At 30.8% G+C, this 25119-nt stretch overlaps 1 protein-coding gene across 5 annotated transcripts in view; it reads right to left on the bottom strand.

The window, feature by feature from the left end:
• Window positions 1-25119, bottom strand: part of Dop1R1 (Dopamine 1-like receptor 1) — a 114319-nt gene that overhangs the window by 12012 nt on the left and 77188 nt on the right. For 3 of the 5 annotated variants that reach the window (XM_015983149.2, XM_064360050.1, XM_015983151.2), the window contains 3 exons: window positions 18364-18445; window positions 8673-8982; window positions 3313-3545 (listed from right to left, as the gene is read on the bottom strand). In XM_015983149.2, the coding sequence (XP_015838635.1) occupies window positions 3313-3545; window positions 8673-8982; window positions 18364-18445 (625 nt within the window). 5 annotated transcript variants of the gene reach the window in all.

Below are 25119 nucleotides of genomic sequence, written 5' to 3'. Positions count from 1 at the left end.
CGTCTTTTTAAATTTACCAAAAATTAATATTAAAGGTCTCCTCGTGTGAAAAACGTAACAAAATCGTGAATTCCAATAACTTTATAACTTTAAACAGAATCTAAAGTTCACGTAGAAGCTAAAGGCGGCCAAGCAGCGACTGGTTCAACTTTCCTAAAAATTAGACCCAATTTTGGGTTCAAGTACCTACGTATTTTGTAAATGCATAGACAAATTCTCAAAATTTTATAGTTTTTGTACATAACATTATTTAGACAATCCACTTTTCCAAATGTTAGTTAATAATTAACGTAAACCTTGGCAGGAAAAGTTCAATTTCTCTCTCTTTCATCGATAATTACCGTTTCTTAAAGTTAAGGGAACAATGTTTATGATGAAGTGTTTAGACATAAAATTCTTATAATTACAAAGAAATCTTTTTTAAAATTTGGTGTTCATATCAAGAAAAACAGTGAACTGACGACGACTGCCAGTCTAAACCATTTCTAAACGCAGTTAGTCGACGAAAAATGGAAACATTTTTTGACAAACTTATTTGACTTTTCGCCAAATTTCAAGTGTAACACCATTGATTTCTATCCCAATTTGTTTTTTTTTGCACAGTCCAATGGACTATATGAAACAAAATTTCGAAAATTGACATTCAGTGTCCTAATTCTTTCAATATAGTAGAAATTCTAATAGGTATTAATATGGTCTGTTTTTTTATAAACAATTGTCAGTGTCAAAATCGGGTATAAAAGTAGGTCATGTCGCCTTAAAAAAAATGAGAAATTATACTTATTTTACCTTCCCGGATTTGCGATGAGCATTACACCTCGTTATATAAATTTCTCCAGATAAAGCCATACAACAAAAATTCGACAGAATAAAGTAGCCATTTGGTGATTTTTTTATTCTATTTGTGAAATATTTATTCTATCGTTGAAAAAAATTATCAAAAATTTCTCGATGCACCTATAAGAGATTATCTGCTCCTGATTCCTTTGTGAAACGAGTGCAAGGCACTCGTAGATAATGAACAATTTTTCTTTATTTGTATAATAAACTCAGTTTTTGCAACCCCTAACTGGCCACAATGTTGTAGCTTGTTTGCACCTCCAAGGCTTCTTCATGTTTCCATCCTAAACACATAAATAACTATTACCAGTTTGTAGTTTGGCGAACTTCCACAAAGAGACTTTGTTTATAAAGAATGTTTATTGGACTTGTATTTGATATGAGGGAGTTCTTCAGTGAAACTGCTACATATTCGGCCACGAAAGTGTTATTTCGCTCACATACTAGTACGGCCGGGTGATTTGAAAATGTCATGCCAATAAACCCCAGCACTTGGGATCGGTAGGTACTCCAACCGCAACCATCGGTGGCAATAAACTATATTTAGTCGTAAACTTGAGGACACGAAATAATTTTAGTTTTCAACTTGAATACAATTACTTAAAATAAGATTTCATTTAATGTTTTTAGTAAATTTCAAAGTCATTGTGTTGACTAAATCCGTAATCAATGCAACTAGTAGTAAAGCTGATTCCAATTACAATTGTCATTTAATTCGTATTGAGAATAAAATTAAACAAAAATGGAAATTTTAATATTTGTTGATTCCAACAGTTGACTCGAATACAGTTGCTTGAAAGATCTGATGTTTCTAGTAAATTTAACCGTCGAAACCTTTGGCCGATGAAACCAATTTCAATAAAGATGTTGTTTAATTCGTGTTGCTAAATAAATTTGTTCTCCCTATGATATTCAGCAAAAACTAATTGCAACCCTTTTTGTAACAAAAATCCAAACACGATTACCAAAGTGACAAACTGTAAACAAATTTCTGCTAAAAATTTGTTTTTAACTGGAGCTATCTTTTCTTTTAATATATTCTATATATTCTATAATCATTGGACAAGTATCAAAATAGGTAGGATTCTTAAAGCGCATAATTCACAAATACGCCTTTAGAGACAATCATTTTTTTTTAAATTCATTAATTAATTTTTTTTATTTTAAAATCAATTTTATTTCACATTGAGTATTGAATCGGAAAAGGGAATAGAATTATTGGATTAACGGGTTTATTCGGAAATAAAATTAACTAGACGCCCTCTGGTGATGACTTTTGAACTATGTCGAAAACAGTAACGAAATTTTCGTAATTCCACATTTAATTGACATCTAATAAATTGTTTAACAATTTTGCGTGTATAGTGTTAATTGCTTACATTGGAGAGAATCACTTTAAAAGTACGTGGTGGTAAATACTAGCTCTGACTTTGGTTCTGCGGTTTTTCGTGGTATAAAGTGTTTGTTGTTGGGATTTGAAAGTGGATAAAAAGTGAAAAAGATTTAAATTTTCATTACAAAGTGTTATCAAACAGTTGTCTAATTAAAGATTATAGTAACGGGTCACAGCGAACACAAAGTTGGGCTCAAGAAACCAATAAATTAGTGAAGTTTGTGAATTTAAGGTTAGAATTTTTCCACTGATAAAATCATGAAATACTTCGATAAATCAACAAAACTACAATTAAGATTAATAACTGCTGATACATTTAAACGTAAATTATGCCAAAAGGTAGGCTTTTCAATGTCTTTGTAATAATTTTTCAATAAAGAAAGTGAACCAAACAGTCATTCGTTATTCGTGTTTTCTTCGTCATCTCTAATTTGTCAACATTCGTTTCTTCCACCAAAGATGCAATAGTCATTCCGCATTGGCAATGTAATAATTGTGAAGCCTCAAAATTCGTACAAGGCTCAAAATATCCGAATAAACATTTTCCCGCCATTTATGGTTACTGTTTTCGACCTAGCTCAGTGGCGCCCCCAACGGTAACTTTACTTCCGAATTATCATAGTGATTTTTAAAATTACTAAGAACATTATAAAACTAAATCTTATTTTAAGCAGTTGGATTCAAATTAAAAAGTAAAATTATTTCGTGTACCCAAGTTTAGTTTATTGCCACAGATGTTTGCGGTCTGAGTACCTACCGATCCCAAACCGTGGTTTATTGGCATGACATTTTCAAATCACTCTACTGTACGTGCTACATGAATTTGGATTAATAAATAACGCTATAAAAACTAATAAATTACACGGCTATTTTTTTAATAACGTAAGAGGAATGTGGAGTGAGGATGAGATATGTCCGAAAGGAATGAACGAGTTCTGAGTCCATAAAACTTGCGAGGGACTTAATGGAAGTAAATCTAACGCGCGGAGCTAATCCGGTGTCGTTCCTCGTAATTTAAAAATCTATTTTTGTCGCTTGCAATTTTTATGGATAGGCGAAAATCGCGATATCTCCCTTACCGATCATGACAATGCAAGGAACGTAGAACGAGATGCAGCTCGAGACGACGGCGTAGGTTGGAGTGAGATCGAGAGCGCACGTCGGATAGTTTTGGCCCCCGGCGTTGTAGACGAGGGGCTGCGGAGGCCGGTGCAGGCCCAGCGAAATGGGAACGAACGATATAAGCGCCGCCAGAAGCCATATTGTTGCTATTGTTCCTAAAGCCACTCGTCTTGTCACCCACCTTCCATATCTGCAATCAAACGTCGCCCCGTATTGTAACAACGTTTCCACCGAAAAAGAACACACAGCCATTAATTACAATGCGGGCATTTGTACGCCGCAAATCCAATAAAACTAAACACAGCGACGTAATTGTTGCAAACTTGCATCGACGAATATATCAATTATTTACGAGCGCTGTTCAATATTTTGCTAGGAAGTGAGGTAAATACGGTACGCTTTGTAAATTGCGGTTATTTTAATCGAGTGCTTGCTTTTCAAACTTTGCACTGTTTTGTCTACAAACTTATTCACACCCGTCAACTCATTCTAGACGCGTACGTGAATTTTGTGAGGGCCAAAAGTAGATAAATAGGGTTGGGTGTAATTTATTTGTTGCAAACTTAGAGTGGTAAGTGAATTCTGTCGGCGTTTGCCATAATTTATTGTAACACTGACCACAAAAATTCTCACTAATTAAAAACTTTTCGTGACAACGAAATCAAACTTGAGGGTTTAAGAAAAATATTTCTGGGCGGAGTGAGCAACAAAGTGTAATTCAACATAATTTTTTTAACGACTTATTTTATAGCCGTGGACACATACGCTTTTTATTTAAATGTTAATTTAAAATATCTCAAAGAAGCAATTTTTAGCTTTCGATTGTCTATATGATTCATTATTTTCTAAACAAAGAATTTAACTTACCGAGAGTTTTTTTAGTAAAATACTGCGTAGTAGTTACCTGAATTGTAACATTAGATCTAGTTTATAAATAGTACTAAACAAGTGCAGGAAAATCCAACACTTCATCTCGGAAGCAAAATACTGAAAGTAAAAAATGGTGGAGGCGCCGGGATAAATATTCTACACATTAACTGTAATTATTTCTTTAATGGAAATAATAAATGTTGTATTATTGTAACTTTTTTGCTGTTCTTTTTAACAAGTTTAATAATGTGTTTATCACTCTTGGTCCCAGTTGTTCCGCCAGTAGATTATCATCATATCAAGGAAAACAGAATTACTGCAAACTTTTTTGTTTTACTAGTGGAAATACCTGACGTATTATAAAAATTTATTAAACTTTTTTAAATTGTACACACTGACGTCATTTTTTTATAATATGCGGTAGATTAACATTAGTAACCGATTGATTATGATTATGAAAAACTTTTTAATGCTTCCAACGTTACTTTTGTTCTGGTCGACTTTAGTTCGTATATTTCATTATTTTAATTAGTCGTCTAATTCTGTTTGAACAGTAAATAAACATTGTTGTAACTTCTGTACTATTATTATTACCCCTAAATTTCTTTTTTCATTGAACGATATTTTCTGACCAAGTGCGGAATGTTATGCTTTTATGCTTTATGCATGGACGCAGAAAGATTATTCTTGCAAGATAATGATACAATACGTATTTTTTAAAACTAACCAAGGTATTACCAAAAAATTTTAACGGTAATTATGTAAGTAGAGATAATTTTTTAATACTTTTACTAGATTCACGAGTCTTTCTTGCTAAAGAAATTTCACGAGTAGACGAGTACACTAGTAGAATTTCGTAATAGCAACAAAAATGAGTGAATTTTGTTAAAATTATACAGGGTGATGTTTTAGGGTCTACAAATTTTGTATTCAATTCAAATCGACTAAATTCAACTAAATGATTTTCAAAATGGTTGAGCTTCCGGAACTACAAAAAATTGGCGCCAAGATTGACATTTTAATAGTATCCACACATTTTTATTGCATATTTAAATCCACCTTTTCAAGAGAGTAAAATTTACTAAAGTTGTTGGTACTTATCTGTCATAGTTTTTGACAAATGTCAATTTTTTTGTTAAAATGTTTATTTGTAACGGTTTATCTAAGATTTCACAGCTCCTTGAACTCTTTGCGATAAGTGAATATTTTTTTTGCATTCGATAACTGCAGGTTCTAAAAGTCTTTCAGAATTTTTAAAATTGTCAACTATCAAAATTCATGGCCAGTATGATTTTTTTTCAAAATGGTTATCAAAAAACTGCTGTAACTCAATGTTTTTTAAATAGAATGACTCCATTTTCTTAATGGCAATCGAAAGAAGATCGATATTTACGGTGACTTTTATCAATACGTCCTATACCCATCTCTACAGTTTTTGAAAAAAATTACAAAAAAGAGATTTTACTTTGTAATTTTTATAGTTAGTCAAGTAGACCTTGCAAAATAATCAACAATTGTCAAACTTCAATATTTTTTTAGTTGTTAACTGGTTCATTATCAGATAAGCAGTAAAACTATTAATGTTTACATATGGTTTCTTATAACTTAGTGAATTATGTAAAGTAATTCACTCAGTCTGGCATCGAATTTTAAATTTTCTGATTGAAATTGGTGAACAAATCAAACATTTCTTTTAATTAATAGCACCATTTTATCATATTTTCTTAATTGTTTACTTGATTAAAAATGAAAACAATGAGCTAATATTCAGTTTTTTGCGATTATTTCAAAAACTGAAAGAGATACATATAGAAAATATTAGTAAAAGTTTACATAAAAATTGATATTTATTTTGACTGCTATTGAAAAATTATCAAATTAAAAAAATCATAGTGACTTTGAAATTTGACAGTTGACAATCTTGAAGATTTGAGAAGACTCTTCAAACCTTTGGCTATCAAATGCAAAAAGAATTATTCACTGCAAATAAAAATTTGTATAAAAAGATTGACATACGTCAAAAACTATGACAGATAAGTACTAACAACTAGAGTACATTTTACTCACTTTTAAGAGGCGAATTCAAAAATACAATAAAGTAGTTAATATTTAAAATTTTAAAGTTGACGCAAATTTTTCGTAGTTTTGAAAATTCAGCCACTTTGAAAATAATTTAGTTGAACAATGGTCGATTTGGATTGTCTACAAAATCTTAAAGCTCTAGCTTTATTAGAAGTTTCTAATGTAGACCCTAAACCAATCAACCTGTAAATACAATATTTCCAAAAATGTAGTTCAACTATTCTATACAATCAAATTAATTAATTAATTAGTATAATTATGCTCAACAAAAAATATTATTTTTTATGTCATTCTACAAAATTGTCGCTAGTTTCCAAAAATAATTAATTAAATAAGAATTAGAATTTTAAACAAAGGAATTTTGAGTCTAGCAAAATTTTTATACGTATTTTTGGACAAGACACCATTCAACTATAGTTTGTTTTAGAACACATAAAATTCCAATTAATTAATATTTTATTATTTTTAATTTTAATATATATATTTTTAAATAATATCCATTATAAAAAACTGCAGAAAAATTATGAAAAAAATATTACACATATAGAGGAAAATACAAAGCATTTAATAGCCACCGTTAATTTCTGTGTGATTATTATTAATTTTTGAGTAAAATCAACTTTTAGCCCACTCACTTTATAAATACGAGCATATTCCATATTCCTTTCAACTAATTACAAATTCTCACGATTAAAGTGATTTTACCTGTTAACAAATGGAGCGTAGCATCGCTAACAATTTATCTAGACACCACGCTACAACATCAATAATCCACATCGCTCACATAACACGGTAACTTTGCTTAAAACATAAAATCGATAAATGTTAACTACACATTTTGCAGCCAAAATGTTATACACCATTAGACAAACTCACTATTGATTAAAGACTTTTGGTGTTGCACGCCTTAAACAAAACTTATTTGCACTTATGAAAATGCTAGCAAAAAATCTTACATTCCTTACGAACGTTTTTTCTTCTTGCAATCTTAAACAAGTTTACAGAATTTAGTAAATAAAAGTCGACTGTTGTTTTTATAAATAAATTTTACTGTCCACAGCATTACGTTTAAAACAAAGTATGAATATTTAATCGTTAATTACCAATAATTTATGATTGTTTGGCAAAACAGTTAAAGCTGTGTTAAAGTTATAAGCCCTCCGTTTAATGAGAAACTTTCTCTGTGAGCTCTTACTTTAAATGAAACCGTCGCCTTATTCAGATTAATTTAATTTATATTTTATATTAACTATTTTACTAACTCAATAGCACTCACGACCGCTTTAAATTTGAAACCGTGGCAATAAAATCGCTAAAGATTTAATTTCCTCAAGCACTTTCCGTGTTAAACTCGTTATGTTGTATTAATTTTACAAAAATCGCAACACTGTCAGTTGCGATCAGTTTAAAAATCGCTTTTGCACTCTGCCACAAATTATGAATCGAAATATCTATTAATGTTGTTCGACATTAAAATAACAGTGTCCGAGTATAATTAAAATCGATGGTGATTTGTACGGACATAGTTTGCTACAATTTTTAATTAGAGGTAAAAAAGCTGATGTGTCGTAAAAGGAATTACGACAGTGATTTATTCCATTTAGTGTTTTTGCAAATATTTACGAAAATTAATTGTGAAAAGGCACCACACCACGTTGGTAACAGCCGTCAGAAAGTAATTAAGTAATAAGAGGAATAATTATAATTTTTGCCATGGAGTAAATTAAGCAGAGAGAGCAGAAGTTTTGCGCTCTAATTCCATCTTGGAAGTTGTTTTCGCTCACCACAACCTTGAACTTTATTAAGTCTGTTAATATCTTTGGAAGAATCGATTAGTTTTTCGTTGGAAAATGGTGGATGCGCCGGGCGAGCAGGTGTAAATTTTGGGCGTTAATTAACAAAGATCACAGGTGTGCTGTATTGCATTCCCCTTGTGTGCTTGCCGCAAACTTTCGCATTTGAATAACAATTGCTCAGCTTGAAAAAACTTTCTTTCCCAACAGGTAACAATGTTAAATGAGAAATGAGCGTAAATCGCGTTTTTCTTTGACTCTTTATTGCGGCAAAAAGCTGCCTTTCAGTGTAATCATTTCAAGGGGATTATGACCTCGTCGAGAGTCCGTTTAAAATTTGCGCTTTTGCGTGAAAAAGTTCGACGCGATCTTAATGTAACACAGCGCCCTACTCAATATCCAAGTGTGCATCCTTTTGTACGTGTTTATATTGAATATAAACATAAATCTCGCTTCCATTTCTCGGCATAATGGGTTTTCTCTTTGGCCCGAAAATTTTTCGTCACAATGCGCCAACGTAATAAATTTATATATGCATGCGATATAACGAACTAAATCCTCCTCGTGTTTACCTCAGGGGGTCTTTAATGTGAATGTATCTATCTAGTGATATAGCGCACAGGTTTAATATGCTCGCTGTCGAACACATCACGTCGAAGGCTACCCACGTGTCGCAGAATTGGGCACCGAATATCCAATAGCCGAGGATGTCGTTCACGCCGGCGAAGGTCATCACCAAAGAGGCGACGAACAGGTCGGCAATGGCCAGCGAGGCCAAGAAGAGGTTGCCGATGCGCCGCAGACCGCGGTCGGTGTAGATGGCCACACACACCAGGATGTTGCCGGCCACGGAGAGGAAGATGAGCAGAGTCAGGAACGTTCCTGGAAAAACAACAATTTTTATTTATTTTTCGTCCCAATATCATTTAACTGTCGCAATCACATGATGCAAAATTCTGTTAAATCTTCCAAATTCTCTTATTCAACACAAATACGTATAAATGTTTTGTTGGTTTCGCCAGAGGTAGAGATCTAATTAAGTATCTTAGTCGTATTAAGTTCTAGTTCCTGTTTCTGCTGGTCATTGCTTACGTTTTTTGTCTTTCAAAATCGTATTTTGCGGTCTTTAGAGATAAAGTTTGAAATGCTGCGCCAATTGATGTTTTTTGTAGCAGTTTTTTCCGGTCGTAAAATTAGAAAAGCTCTGCAGGCAATAGGGAAAAAATCACGGGAGCTGTTACGTTTCAGTCGATAGAGTAAGTTCTACAAATGCGAGTAGAAAAATAAAAACTTTCTTTGGGTTTATTTTTACGATGTTGGAACTGTGAGGGTAATTCATGTGAAAGTGCCAATAATTAACACTTAAATATATTCAAAAATTAGTTCTGGTTCCTGAACTTGATATGGACTCCAAATTTTAAAAGAGATAGATTTCTTTGTAATACAAAAAATTTTACGTCTAAACTTTTTATCATAAACATTTTTTCTTTAACGTTAAGAAATGGTAATCATCAATGAAAGAGAGAGAAATTGGACCTTCCCTGCCAAGTTGTACGGTTATTATTAATAAGCATTTGGAAAAATGGATTAAATTATAAATTTGTATTAAAATATCTGGTGGCTCAGTGGTATAAGCGCCCCTTCCGACGGGGGAGGTCGGGTGTTCGAACCCGGATTAGGGTGACAATTTTTCTTTGAAAAAAAGTGTAGAAAAGGTAAGTGAAACAACACGTAAGCAAAAATAAGAGATTGCGAGAACACATAGACGTATAAACGTAAAGCGGAGCATAAAACTGAAATAAAACAGAAATCTGAAAATAATGCGGCAAAAGGTAAAAGTACGTAAAGGCGCCAAATTGTAAACGTAAGAGCACATCCTAATTATGGGAAAATACCTTTTGTTTTTAGGAAAAAAGAGATGAACGTAAAGGTAAAGCATAACTTCAAACTTTAGCGTTGAATCCTTAGATGACTTTCTTCTTAAATTATAAAGAAAATTAAACGAAAATATTTAATTTATCTCTAAAAATTTTTAGTTAACTGAGTTTGTTTACTAAAGTCCCGAGAAACACTGTTAATAAAAATCATAGCCACTGCAAATCCAGTAGGATTTGCGCACGTCCACTATTTTTGACTAGAAAATACACAAATTTGGTGATTTTTGGAGAAATTATGTCCATTTTCGGTCAAAAACGTGCTGAAAGTCACAAAAAAGGTAAAAACCATTTAAAAATTATAGAATCAACTTATACGCCGGTACCTTTTGATGAAATCTGGCGAAAGATTAGAGAATTAAATTGAAAAAAATGCAAAATTCTGTTAAATCGTCTAAATTCTCTTATTCAAACACAAATACGTATAAATGTTTTGTTGGTTTCGCCAGAGGTAGAGATCTAATTAAGTATCTTAGTCGTATTAAGTTCTAGTTCCCGTTTCTGCTGGTCAATGTTTACGTTTTTTGCCTTTCAAAATCGCATTTTGCGGTCTTTAGAGATAAAGTTTGAAATGCTACACCAATCGATGTTTTTGTAGCAGTTTTTTCCGGTCGTAAAATTAGAAAAAGCTCTGCAGGCAATAGGGAAAAAATCATGGGAGCTGTTACGTTTCAGTCGATAGAGTAAGTTCTACAAATGCGAGTAGAAAAATAAAAACTTTTTTTGGGTTTATTTTTACGATGTAGGAACTGTGAGGGTAATTCATGTGAAAGTGCCAATAATTAACACTTAAATATATTCAAAAATTAGTTTTGGTTCCTGAACTTGATATGGACTCCAAGTTTTAAAAGAGATAGATTTCTTTGTAATACAAAAAATTTTACGTCTAAACTTTTTATCATAAACACTTTTTCTTTAACGTTAAGAAATGGTAATCATCGATGAAAGAGAGAGAAATTGGACCTTCCCTGCCAAGTTTTACGGTTATTATTAATAAGCATTTGGAAAAATGGATTAAATTATAAATTTGTATTAAAATATCTGATGGCTCAGTGGTATAAGCGCCACTTTCGGTGGGGGAGGTCGGGTGTTCGAACCCGGATTAGGGTGACAATTTTTCTTTGAAAAAAAGTGTAGAAAACGCAAGTGAAACAACACGTAAGCAAAAATAAGAGATTGCGAGAACACAAAGACGTATAAACGTAAAGCGGAGCATAAAACTGAAATAAAACAGAAATAAGAAAATAATGCGGCAAAAGGTAAAGGTACGTAAAGGTGCCAAATTGTAAACGTAAAAGCACATCCTAATTATGGGAAAATACCTTTTGTTTTTAGGAAAAAAGAGATGAACGTAAAGGTGAAACATAACTTCAAACTTTAGCGTTGAATCCTTAGATGACTTTCTTCTTAAATTATAAAGAAAATTAAACGAAAATATTTAATTTATCTCTAAAAATTTTTAGTTAACTGAGTTTGTTTACTAAAGTTCCGAGAAACACTGTTAATAAAAATCATGGCCACTGCAAATCCAGTAGGATTTGCGCACGTCCACTATTTTTGACTAGAAAATACACAACTTTGGTAACTTTTGGAGAAATTATGTCCATTTTCGGTCAAAAACGTGCTGAAAGTCACAAAAAAGGTAAAAACCATTTAAAAATTATAGAATCAACTTATACGCCGGTACCTTTTGATGAAATCTGGCGAAAGATTAGAGAATTCAATTGAAAAAAATGCAAAATTCTGTTAAATCGTCTAAATTCTCTTATTCAAACACAAATACGTATAAATGTTTTGTTGGTTTCGCCAGAGGTAGAGATCTAATTAAGTATCTTAGTCGTGTTAAGTTCTAGTTCCCGTTTCTGCTGGTCATTGTTTACGTTTTTGCCTTTCAAAATCGCATTTTGCGGTCTTTAGAGATAAAGTTTGAAATGCTACGCCAATTGATGTTTTTGTAGCAGTTTTTTCCGGTCGTAAAATTAGAAAAAGCTCTGCAGGCAATAGGGAAAAAATCACGGGAGCTGTTACGTTTCAGTCGATAGAGTAAGTTCTACAAATGCGAGTAGAAAAATAAAAACTTTCTTTGGGTTTATTTTTACGATGTTGGAACTGTGAGGGTAATTCATGTGAAAGTGCCAATAATTAACACTTAAATATATTCAAAAATTAGTTTTGGTTCCTGAACTTGATATGGACTCCAAATTTTAAAAGAGATAGATTTCTTTGTAATACAAAAAATTTTACGTCTAAACTTTTTATCATAAACATTTTTTTTAACGTTAAGAAATGGTAATCATCGATGAAAGAGAGAGAAATTGGACCTTCCCTGCCAAGTTTTACGGTTATTATTAATAAGCATATGGAAAAATGGATTAAATTATAAATTTGTATTAAAATATCTGGTGGCTCAGTGGTATAAGCGCCACTTTCGGTGGGGGAGGTCGGGTGTTCGAACCCGGATTAGGGTGACAATTTTTCTTTGAAAAAAAGTGTAGAAAACGCAAGTGAAACAACACGTAAGCAAAAATAAGAGATTGCGAGAACACAAAGACGTATAAACGTAAAGCGGAGCATAAAACTGAAATAAAACAGAAATCTGAAAATAATGCGGCAAAAGGTAAAAGTACGTAAAGGCGCCAAATTGTAAACGTAAGAGCACATCCTAATTATGGGAAAATACCTTTTGTTTTTAGGAAAAAAGAGATGAACGTAAAGGTGAAACATAACTTCAAACTTTAGCGTTGAATCCTTAGATGACTTTCTTCTTAAATTATAAAGAAAATTAAACGAAAATATTTAATTTATCTCTAAAAATTTTTAGTTAACTGAGTTTGTTTACTAAAGTCCCGAGAAACACTGTTAATAAAAATCATGGCCACTGCAAATCCAGTAGGATTTGCGCACGTCCACTATTTTTGACTAGAAAATACACAAATTTGGTAACTTTTGGAGAAATTATGTCCATTTTCGGTCAAAAACGTCCTGAAAGTCACAAAAAAGGTAAAAACCATTTTAAAATTATAGAATCAACTTATACGCCGGTACCTTTTAATGAAATCTTGCGAAAGATTAGAGAATTAAATTCAAAAAATGCAAAATTCTGTTAAATCGTCTAAATTCTCTTATTCAAACACAAATACGTATAAATGTTTTGTTGGTTTCGCCAGAGGTAGAGATCTAATTAAGTATCTTAGTCGTATTAAGTTCTAGTTCCTGTTTCTGCTGGTCATTGTTTACGTTTTTTGCCTTTCAAAATCGCATTTTGCGGTCTTTAGAGATAAAGTTTGAAATGCTGCGCCAATTGATGTTTTTGTAGCAGTTTTTTCCGGTCGTAAAATTAGAAAAAGCTCTGCAGGCAATAGGGAAAAAATCACGGGAGCTGTTACGTTTCAGTCGATAGAGTAAGTTCTACAAATGCGAGTAGAAAAATAAAAACTTTCTTTGGGTTTATTTTTACGATGTTGGAACTGTGAGGGTAATTCATGTGAAAGTGCCAATAATTAACACTTAAATATATTCAAAAATTTGTTCTGGTTCCTGAACTTGATATGGACTCCAAATTTTAAAAGAGATAGATTTCTTTGTAATACAAAAAATTTTACGTCTAAACTTTTTATCATAAACATTTTTTCTTTAACGTTAAGAAATGGTAATCATCGATGAAAGAGAGAGAAATTGGACCTTCCCTGCCAAGTTGTACGGTTATTATTAATAAGCATTTGGAAAAATGGATTAAATTATAAATTTGTATTAAAATATCTGGTGGCTCAGTGGTATAAGCGCCACTTCCGGCGGGGGAGGTCAGGTGTTCGAACCCGGATTAGGGTGACAATTTTTCTTTGAAAAAAAGTGTAGAAAAGGTAAGTGAAACAACACGTAAGCAAAAATAAGAGATTGCGAGAACACATAGACGTATAAACGTAAAGCGGGGCATAAAACTGAAATAAAACAGAAATCTGAAAATAATGCGGCAAAAGGTAAAGGTACGTAAAGGCGCCAAATTGTAAACGTAAGAGCACATCCTAATTAGGGGAAAATACCTTTTGTTTTTAGGAAAAAAGAGATGAACGTAAAGGTGAAACATAACTTCAAACTTTAGCGTTGAATCCTTAGATGACTTTCTTCTTAAATTATAAAGAAAATTAAACGAAAATATTTAATTTATCTCTAAAAATTTTTAGTTAACTGAGTTTGTTTACTAAAGTCCCGAGAAACACTGTTAATAAAAATCATGGCCACTGCAAATCCAGTAGGATTTGCGCACGTCCACTATTTTTGAGTAGAAAATACACAAATTTGGTGATTTTTTGAGAAATTATGTCCATTTTCGGTCAAAAACGTCACAAAAAAGGTAAAAACCATTTAAAAATTATAGAATCAACTTATACGCCGGTACCTTTTGATGAAATCTGGCGAAAGATTAGAGAATTAAATTGAAAAAAATGCTAAATTTTGTTAAATCGTTTAAATTCTCTTATTCAAACACAAATACGTATAAATGTTTTGTTGGTTTCGCCAGAGGTAGAGATCTAATTAAGTATCTTAGTCGTATTAAGTTCTAGTACCTGTTTCTGCTGGTCATTGTTTACGTTTTTTGCCTTTCAAAATCGCATTTTGCGGTCTTTAGAGATAAAGTTTGAAATGCTGCGCCAATTGATGTTTTTGTAGCAGTTTTTTCCGGTCGTAAAATTAGAAAAAGCTCTGCAGGCAATAGGGAAAAAATCATGGGAGCTGTTACGTTTCACTCGATAGCGTAAGTTCTACAAATGCGAGTAGAAAAATAAAAACTTTCTTTGGGTTTATTTTTACGATGTTGGAACTGTGAGGGTAGTTTATGTGAAATTGCGAGCATGACTTCAATAATTAACCTCAATGTGTTCAAAAACCTGATCTGATTTCTAAACTTTGTGTTTTGTGGATATTGTATTTTTGATATATCTCAAGTAACACTGCTATTGAAATTTCGAGCTTGAACGCCAAAATCTCAGTTTAAAAATTCTAATCACAAGTGTAGAGTATTAATCAGAATTAGTTATTTTGTTCAAAAGAACTTCAGTTTAAAAAAGAAAAAAATCTAAGAGGGGCGGGCGCATAGCTTTATATACACGATGCTGTATTTGCTTTTAAATAAATTAATTAATTAGTAGTTAAAATATTAAATAAACATTCGTATTGTGTGACAACGTAGTGTTCAGAAACAAAATTTAACAGGAAATGGCCTATTATTTATTTACGTAGTTATAAGAACATGCATAACAGCTAATATTTGTTCTAGCTTGATTACAAAATGAATTGTTGTTTTCATTCAATACTGGACAAAATAGTTTTGGTCTTAAAATTAAAAAGTACTTATTAAAATTTTAATACTGAAATTTTAATTCTGATCTTAATTATTGTTCAAATGGTCGACAATTTATTGAGAAAGGCACTGCATATTTTGTAAAATCGCATGGACGAGGATGTTACCTACGTTCTTTATAAACTTTAATTTTGCCTACAGCTTGACTCTTGACACAGTTTATCGACAAGATTTAATTAATTAATTAATTACAAGCATTAGCAGATTTCTATTTTTGGAAGCATTTGCTTAATTATGTAAGCTTATTCTTATTATCCTTTATTAATAAAGAAATAAGCATTAGGTACAGTCGAATAAAGTGAAAATGACGCCTCAAACAACCAGTCCTTGTTATGGATGCCGACACTTCTTTCTAACCACAAGCAGGCAGGGTCGTAAATTATCGGATTGTAAACTAGATGTAGTTTCAAGGTTTTAGTTTACAGAAAGCCAAATTGAAATTTAATTCAGGATTAAACTAATTCGAATTAAATTGCCATTTATTTTGCATTGACAAACGTTAAGTTAAATGAAAATGTAATTTTATTATGAAAAACTTAACAACCATGGAAAGCCAGCAATTTTTTATGTTTGTTTTTATTCATCAATGTTTAAAATTTTTTTATAATTTATATTAATTTATATTTATATTTATATTAATTTATAATAATTTCCACATAATAGTACTTCCATAAATCTAATACAAACGGATTCAAATCTAATTTGTTTCGCTGTCAAACCTAAAAAAAACTTTTGAGTTCTTACTACATAAGCTCAAATAAGTCGGAACTATTTAATAACAATAACAATTCTAATAATTGCATCTTTATTCTTTTTTTGCATCTAAATTTTAAATTAAATAAGAATTATAAATAAAATTAAAATATTGTTTTACATAAAATTAAGTTCAAAATAAATAAAACCTTTTTCGTACAATAAACAGTTTTTCAAGAAAAAATATTACATTAATAATAATCTGTTTTTTGTCAATTACATCTTCTAATTAATGCATAATTTTATTTATTTAGGAAATGGTATTTGTTAAGCTGTTTACGATTCAAAAAGAACTAGTTATTTTCATTTAATTTAAAAATATTACAATTATCAAAAAACAGATTTTGTAGCAGGAGTAAAAAATTCCAAATAATGTTGCGGTTTTTTTCTGGTTAAATTAAGTAAATAATTTTGGTTCGTTTTTAATGACAATTACAAAACTAACAGAAAACTTAGGACCGGTTTATAGAAATGTCATTAATTTAATTCGCAATTAAATGCCTAATTAACTGATCACATGACCAAATTGAGTCAATTTGATTGGTCTATCCGCATAGTTAACATTTAACAACGAATTAAATTTTGATGAAGTCTTGTATAAAACAGCCCTTCGGGCCGGCGTACTGAACGTGTTAAACGCAAATAAATTTTAATTCGGGATTAACTTGATGTTTGTCAAAGCTAAATAAAAGGCAACTTAATTCGAATTAGTCTAATTCTGAAGTAAATTTTAATTTCGCTTTCTGTTCAAAAAATTAAACCACTTGTGGTAAACTTGCGGTTTCTCGCACACAAACAATGGGTTAAGTCATTTTTGTTATTTTACATAAAATCAAATTTAAGATAGAGAAAACCCATTTCGTACAAAAATTGTAATAATTAATTTTATTTTGAAGATAGTAAAAACAAATTGTTAATAATGATTTGTGTTACAGCATAATTTTTATTAAGAAGTGGTTTGTTAAATTTTTTATTATAAAATTTCAACATTTTCATGTAATTAACTTGACGTTTATCAATGCTAATTAAGTTGCAACTTAATTCAAATTAGTCTAATTCTGAATTAAATCTTCATTTAGATTTCTGTAAATCATTCCTAAAGAAATTTATCTTGAAACTAAATCTCTTTCTTTTTAATTAATTGTCAGGGTCAATTTTTTTAAATTATGTAGGAACCCAGCCACAGTGCCATAGGAACGAAGTCTGGACGACTAATTTTAAATGGGGTTGCTAACGTTAATTTATTTTAATTCCGAATGAACTTCACGTCAAATTTGCAATCCACAGCAGAGGCTGGTTTATTGCCTTGTATTTAAACCCACCCTTATTAAGAGTAATTAATACATATGTAAGGAATTCTTAAAACTTTATATTTTTTCAGAAATTTTCTTCAAATCTCAATAATAAAATTAACTAATTAAATAAATAATCAATATTAAGTCGCTGCTCAAAAAAATTGTATCTTGTGTCTTATTTTCGTAGCAAATGCAATTTTCTGTGCGACTGTTATTAGTTTTTAAGATACGGTACCTAAAAATATTTTTCACGGGCTTACTATGTAGTACATAAGGGCCAATTTCTAGGTGACCCATTATAGTCTTCTGCACTCGTATTAAATTAAATATTTTTTCTCACAAACATTCCAGCATTTGAATTTTTTTTAATTATTATAATGCAATTTTAATATTGCATTCCCCGAATATTTTCCGCTTTTCCACTTTCCTGTCGCATTAACATATTTTAAAATATCGTAGAGTAAATAAACTGCAGCCAAAACAAACATTGTCGACTAGTTTCATAAATAACTGTTTTTATTGCATTTTCATTTTGGCTTACGTTCACAAAAAACGTAATTTTCACCTACAATTAAACATAAAAAGTGTGAGAGGGTTTTTGAAATTTCTAAATCCAATTTTAGCGTACAAAATTTCGGAACTGTTGCAAATCAGATTAAGTGATTGGAAACGCTATTGTACCGATTAAAATAATAACGAGTGGACGTGCTGATTATCCATTTAACGAGTATTTAGCCCAGTGTTCGTTAATAAAAGGACTGTTGACAATATTTGCTCACATCCGGAAGCTATTTGTTTTGTATCATGCGTTCCGTAGCAAAAATTACCATTTAAATTGGCTATTTTCGGCTCAACGTTTCAATTAATGCGCCAACTTTCACTCGTTTCAATTCAACAAAATCTAAAATATGTTTCCTCTTACCCACTACCAGTATCGACATCATCGTGACCGGATCCTGGTTTTCAGGAATTTCGTTTTCCAGGTCGGTCTCATTGACGGTTACCTGAAACAGAAATGTTTTTTAATCACTTAGTCATCATGCAGACACCGAAGTTTTAAGTCCTCATTATCTATTCTCTGTTTGCGTTGCAAACTTCTTAAAAGTCGGCTTAATTCCGCCTAATTATGGAGTCAGGCTGAATGCTCGAAAGTGATTTTTTCGCATTAATTCTTCGAAAAGTGTTAATTGCGATGAGACATGCAAGTTTTAATAATCGATTACCATTAGTGACGGTCACATAAAGCATATTTATGGCCACTAAGGGCGGCGATAAATTTTGCCACTTTGGAGGTCATCCTTCAATATTTATCTAGAAGCTTGATAAAATCTGAAACTGCGCTGACCCCAATAATAACAAGGAGGGCTTGTTTTGGAAGCGAGAATTAATAAAATTGGGGCTAAAGTTGCCGACAAAGTTGGTGACAGAATCTTTTGTTGCGATGGCTTTTCGTAATTCCGCCGAAACAAAAACAGTTATTTGGATCCGCTGCTTAATACGAAATTTGTTCCAGTATTAAAATTATTCTTCAATGTACGACGTTCATTATGGAAATCAACGCGAATATTTTAACCATTAACTGAGCGAATCTGGTGGAAATAAAATTCAGGAAGATAATTAATGAATGTTTCATTGGAACATGAATTAGTTCTGGAAAGTAATAATTATATTAGCAAGTTTTTTACTCATCGTTTAGAAATCTGATATGTTTTTACAAAATCATATAGAGTTGAAAAATTACTATGGGACCAAAAGAGAGTTATGGAACGTTTCGTCATATTGTATAGGACATCATCAGGCTGAAGAACAAGTTATTATATAACGCCGACAATTTAAAAAATATAAAACTTACCAAACAATTTTATAAGTAACATTAAATACAAGAAAGTGGCACCGACAAGCAGCAACGAAGAAGTTCAAACAAAGAATGAGCTGAAAAAAAATACAAAAAAAAACCGGCGCAAAATACAAAATTAAAATATAATATAAATTTAAATTTAGTCAATACATAAAAAACAAAGACGTAGAACCGACAATATGGAATACAGTACGATATGTTACGAAATCCTAAATTTTTCTGATTAACTAGTAAATACTTATAAATATTGCTTAAATTTTGTGTGCCTGTTTTAAAATTTACTGAATTTTGAACTTTATTAATAAACAACATCTCAGAAACCAACCTCTTAGACCAGTCTTTTTCTGTATATAAAATCATAACATTTTCAAAATCAGTTATATAGTTATGTCTATTATTAAACGTATGTTGAGATAGAGCGGTTTCAAAAATTAAAAATTTGATTGCTTAGACCTAATTAATTAGAGATTGTTCAGCTTACAAATTTGATCAAATAACTGCATTTTTTGAGTGAAAAAAAATGCTAAACTAATATCACTTTATACCCAATATAGTGATTCTTTGGTTTGGTAGAATAGTTAAAATTTGGCAAAAATTCAGTTTTTAGTTCAAATGGTATACCTAAGCAAAAAATGTTTCCACTTTTTGTCGATTAACTACGCTTAGAAATGGTTTAGACCAACAGTCATCGTCAATTTACTGTTTTTCTTGATATGAACTCCAAATTTTAAAACTGATTTTTTTGGAAGTATAAGAATTTTACGTCTACACTCTTCATCATAAACATTTTTTCCTTAACTTTAAGAAATGGTAATCATCGATGAAAGACAGAGAAATTGAACCTTTCCTGACAAGTTTTACGTTTATTATTAACAAGTATTTGGAAAAGTGGATTGTCTAAATAATGTTATGTACAAAATCTGTGAGATTTTGGGAATTTGTCTATGCATTTACAAAATACGTAGGTACTTGAATCCAAAATTGGGTCTAATTTTTAGGAAAGTTGAACCTGTCGCTGCTTGGCCGCCTTTAGCATCTACGTGAACTTTAGATTCTGTTTCAAATTATAAAGTTATTGGAATTCTCGATTTTGTTACGTTTTTCACACGAGAAGACCTTTAATATTAATTTTTGGGAAATTTAAAAAGACGACGGGAAATATAAAGGGTTCTTGATGATCAATTTTTAGGACGAGATGTTTAACTAAAAATTGTGACTGAAAGAAAAGCATTTTTAGCATTAAAGTATGTTTTAAGTTATGTATCTAATAATAAAATAAGTATCAAAAAAATTCAGAAATGTGAATATTAATATTTCTAATATTTCTTTTTTTAAATATGAATCCCAAAATTTCTACGTTTCCTACGTCCTTGGTTAAATTTTAAATAAAATTGTGTCATTTTATGCATTTGACAAAAATTATAACCTTGAAATTATTTTCGACAGATACTAACAAAAAGTTTAATAAAAAAAGATAGAAATTTATAACTTATCCACATAAAACAAAATTGGCTCGGTTTGATGTTCAGTGTTCCAACTCTCCCTATAAAGGAACTCTAGAATAATTCATCTAGGGTTTATCTCACAATTGTAAAACCCACCCTAAGTATTTTAACTTCGTTTAGTCCATTAAAAAGGATATCAAGTAAAAATGGTGGATGCGCCGGGAACACACTTTTGAAAAAATTGATAATTTAGTTTCACAATTTGAAAATAACTGTTCTTAAACAGTGTTGTGTAAAAAAATTCTTGGTTTGGTTTGACTGCATATGAACTAATACTAATAGCTCTTAACCATTAACTCTCTCAACTCTCCCAAGTAATCCCAAAATTCCTAGGTTTCTTACGTCCCTGGTTAAATCTGACGTAAAATTATGTCATTTTATGCATTTGACAAAAATTATAATCTTGAAATTATTTTCGACATACACCTCTGACATAAGTTACTAACAAAAATTTTAATAAAAAAGGATAGAAATATACATCTTATCCACATAATACAAAATTGGCTTTCCCAATAAAGGAACTCTAGTTATTCCTTACTATGGTTACAATTCTTACAACAATGTATTTTTTAAAATTTATCCCCAGGATAAAGTTATCCGACGATTGTAAAATCCACCCTTAATTTTATAAACTACGTGAGATCTATCCACAATTGAAATATTATCTGTTAATTTTCCAAATAATTTATTAAGTGTTTTTTATTATAAAAGGCAGACTGACATTTAGGAGTTTTTAAAACTTTAGTTAATTTATTTCCTAATTGAAGTATGTTAATCAAACGAACAAATTGGAAATCTGGATCATTTGGTATAACTGTTGTTCTGTTAATTTTGTTAAAACGTTGATTAGGCTCATTTAAAATTCTGTTAACTAGACCTAACGAATAGTTGTTTAATTTTGCAGTATGTATCTCTAGAAAAAATTCATTATTAACAGAAGAGTGCTTCGAAATATCATCGCAATATTTATTAATTGAAGGCAAAACAAGATCTCGCGATACATTAGTATATAATGAAACTACATCAAGTGATATTAGTTTAAAGTTTTCTGGTAAAGTTTGGTTTTTAATTAAATGCACAAAACGAAAAGAATTTTTGATGTTAAAGTTAAACAAGGGAACTAAATTAGTCAAAATTGAAGAAATATATTTTGTGAGATTGTGAGTGGGAGAATCTACAAAAGAAACAACTGGTTGTAAAGGTAATTCTATTTTATGTGTTTAACTAGTCCATAAATTTTAGATGATACTGAATTGTATTTAATATGTGATTTTTGTACTATATCAGAAATTATATTTAATTGAAACATTTTTTTCTAATCCATTACTCTTATTTTGGAATTTCGATGTTGGGTCTTTATTATTACGTTTGTAAACGTTATCATCATTAACTAGGTCACTCAACTTTTTATGGTATACTTTTTTATTGATTAATACAGTGCTGTTACCTTTCTCAAATTTAGTAACAAGTATTTCTTCATGTTGTTTTAGAAAGCTTTTTGTTTGTTTAAAAAGTTTCTCATAATAATAATAATAATAATAATAATAATAATAATAATAATAATAATATGATAATAAAGTTAAAAATTCAGTAAATTTCAGAACAGACACAAAATTTAAGCAATATTTATAAATTTTACTGTTTAAACATAATTAAATTTTAGAGAAATTTGGGATGTCATAACATATCATACTGTGTTCCATAATAATAAAAAAAAATCAAAGATAATACTTCTATTGTGGATAGATTTAACGTAGTTTATAAGATTAAATGTAAAGATGTCAACATTGTTATATTGGTTAAACAAAACAAAAATTCAAAAAGTCGTATTAATAATCATACAAGTGATTGTAAATCTGTTAACTTAGCCTCTTATTTTGGAAAAACCGCTCTATCTCAACATACGTTTAATAATAGATATAACTTTGATTTTGGAAATGTTACGATTTTAGATATAGAAAGAGATGTTGTTTATTAATAAAGTTAATTCAGTAAATTTCAAAACAGACATACAAAATTTAAGCAATATTTATAATAAAATTTTAAACAAATTTAGGATTTCATAACATATCATACTGTGTTCCATATTGTCGGTTCTACGACTTTGTTTTGTATTTTGCGCCGGTTTTTTTATATTTCTTTTTTTAAAATAGTGGCATTGACTTCACCTTGAGCTCATTCTTTGTTTGAATTTTTTTTTAATTTTAATTATGTCATTTGTAAAACTCTATTGTATTAATGTTACTTATATGATTGTTTAATGAGTTTTATATTTTTTAAATTAACTTGTTCTTCAGCCTGATGATGTCTTATGCAATAAGACGAAACGTCGCATAACTTTCTTTTGGTCCTTCCCCAGTAATTTTCCAACTCTATAAATTTCAACTTTTGGAGGAGGTTAAACTTATGAGATTATTTACAATTTTTGAAAACCATTTTTATGTACCATTGCTTCCTGGAACAACTGAAATCATTTAAATTTCTAAATAACTTTAAAATTTACGACAACTTAAAAAGCCCTCATAGCCACGAGTTACGACACTTACTAATTCATTCTCCATACTGCATTTCGATTTTCCGATAAGGTGAATTTGCTATACAAATGTGCATGAAATTAATTACCACCGATACATGCTCACAGTCATGTTTTTGGTAATTCAATTAAGGGCCGAATTCAGTACAAAACGCCATTGCTTTTATATTCCACATTGGCTTTAATGAATTGACTTTTTTCAATAGTTGGAGATACTTCTATTCAAGTGGCTTTATTTTATCTCTTTTAGAGTATGTACAAATCAAAAAAGTTTGTTCAGTTGTATGTAACAGAAAGGCTGCATATTTATTTATTTACGTTCGAAGTCTCGGCGGTTCTATTAAACGCCGCGTTTGTGTGGCGTAAAGCAGTGCAGAATTCGTCTTTCATTGTTGATGAAATATTGGCTAAAGTTGATATAAGAGAAGTCTTGTCGTATATTTTCGATTCAACTTCACCTCGGGGTGTAATAAAGCAGATGGTGCGATAAATTCCTTGCAGTAGTTAGAAGTGTGTCTCGATCGAATTGAATTTTGTTATTTTTATTGAGCGGCTTAAACAGCAAGTACAGTGAAGGCTTGTCATTCAAACGTCGATAAATTCCAGGTGGAAGTGCTCGAATAAAAGATATCCGCTTCCGCTGTCACGATCGGTTAAAACCGTCTAAGGTGGTTTATACCGGGTACTTAATTAAATTATCACGGGCGTAATGGAGTAGCATTATCGTACGTTCTGCGGCCTAGTTAATTATCGATGTAATACAGATGGGCTAAGCGAAGACACTGTTTTCAGCTGGCAAAAATGAAAATTTAATTAAGCGTCAATTAAGTTTTACGCGCAATATTTTGTTTGGAAATTAACTTTAAATTGGTAACGGGAAACAATGGAAGACTCCATTCCGCATTTCCGAAGAATAAGCTGATTTCGTCTCGCCACGGATGAGTTTTATTTTTGTTAGTCGACGAATCGACTCAAGAGTTAAATGACTCGCTGGCACGATAATGGACACCACGACTCGTAATAAATATTCAACTTTATTTATACTTTTCGGTTTCAATTAGGCAAATTTTTACGTGCGACTGGAACAGTCACGCACCCTTCTTTTGTAACACATGCTGAAAAGATTGGATGAAATTTTTATTATTTTAATAAGGAAAGTTTCGCTTGTTCAAACAGAACGAACAGTAGGTATGAACAAAATGTTTGGCCTTTTTAACTCCACAAATGATTCTTTTGACTGGTAGTAAAATTAAGGAACAGGAAACAAAATAAAAACTTGTAGAAATTGTGCAACATTATGCTTTTTGCCTCAAGCTATTCACGTTATTTCACGTCGGATGCGTCCTTTGTTGCAATAACTTTTATAAGAGCCTTTCCATTATTTTTATTATTTCTACAAAGCTTATTAATGTCCCAGCATGTAGCACAACATCTACATGTTTTTTTTAATAAATATAAATGGTCCTGAAATATTTCTTTCAGCAGAAACCCCTTATTTTCGTATATTACGAAAACATTTACGAAAATAATGTAAACATAATATTTTCGTATTTGTTCAACCTGTTGCGTAAAGAAAAAACGTTTTACCATTTAATGGGCTTCTATTGAAACTTGCGCTAATGGGAACTGCCCATTAGTGAGCGAACCAAATTATACAAAATTTGGCATAAATCAAACAACTTTTAAAATCCGTAGTTTAGTCACAATTAGTTAAATTTTACTATAAAATTTTTCATAATGGAATTGAAAACTGTAACAAACTAAATACTTCTGTGTCAAGTT

This window comes from Tribolium castaneum, chromosome 2 (assembly GCF_031307605.1).
Source record: "Tribolium castaneum strain GA2 chromosome 2, icTriCast1.1, whole genome shotgun sequence".
NCBI lineage: Eukaryota > Metazoa > Arthropoda > Insecta > Coleoptera > Tenebrionidae > Tribolium > Tribolium castaneum.
The sequence above is the reverse complement of the archived record's forward strand: the minus strand, read 5'-3'. Positions and strand labels throughout refer to the sequence as shown.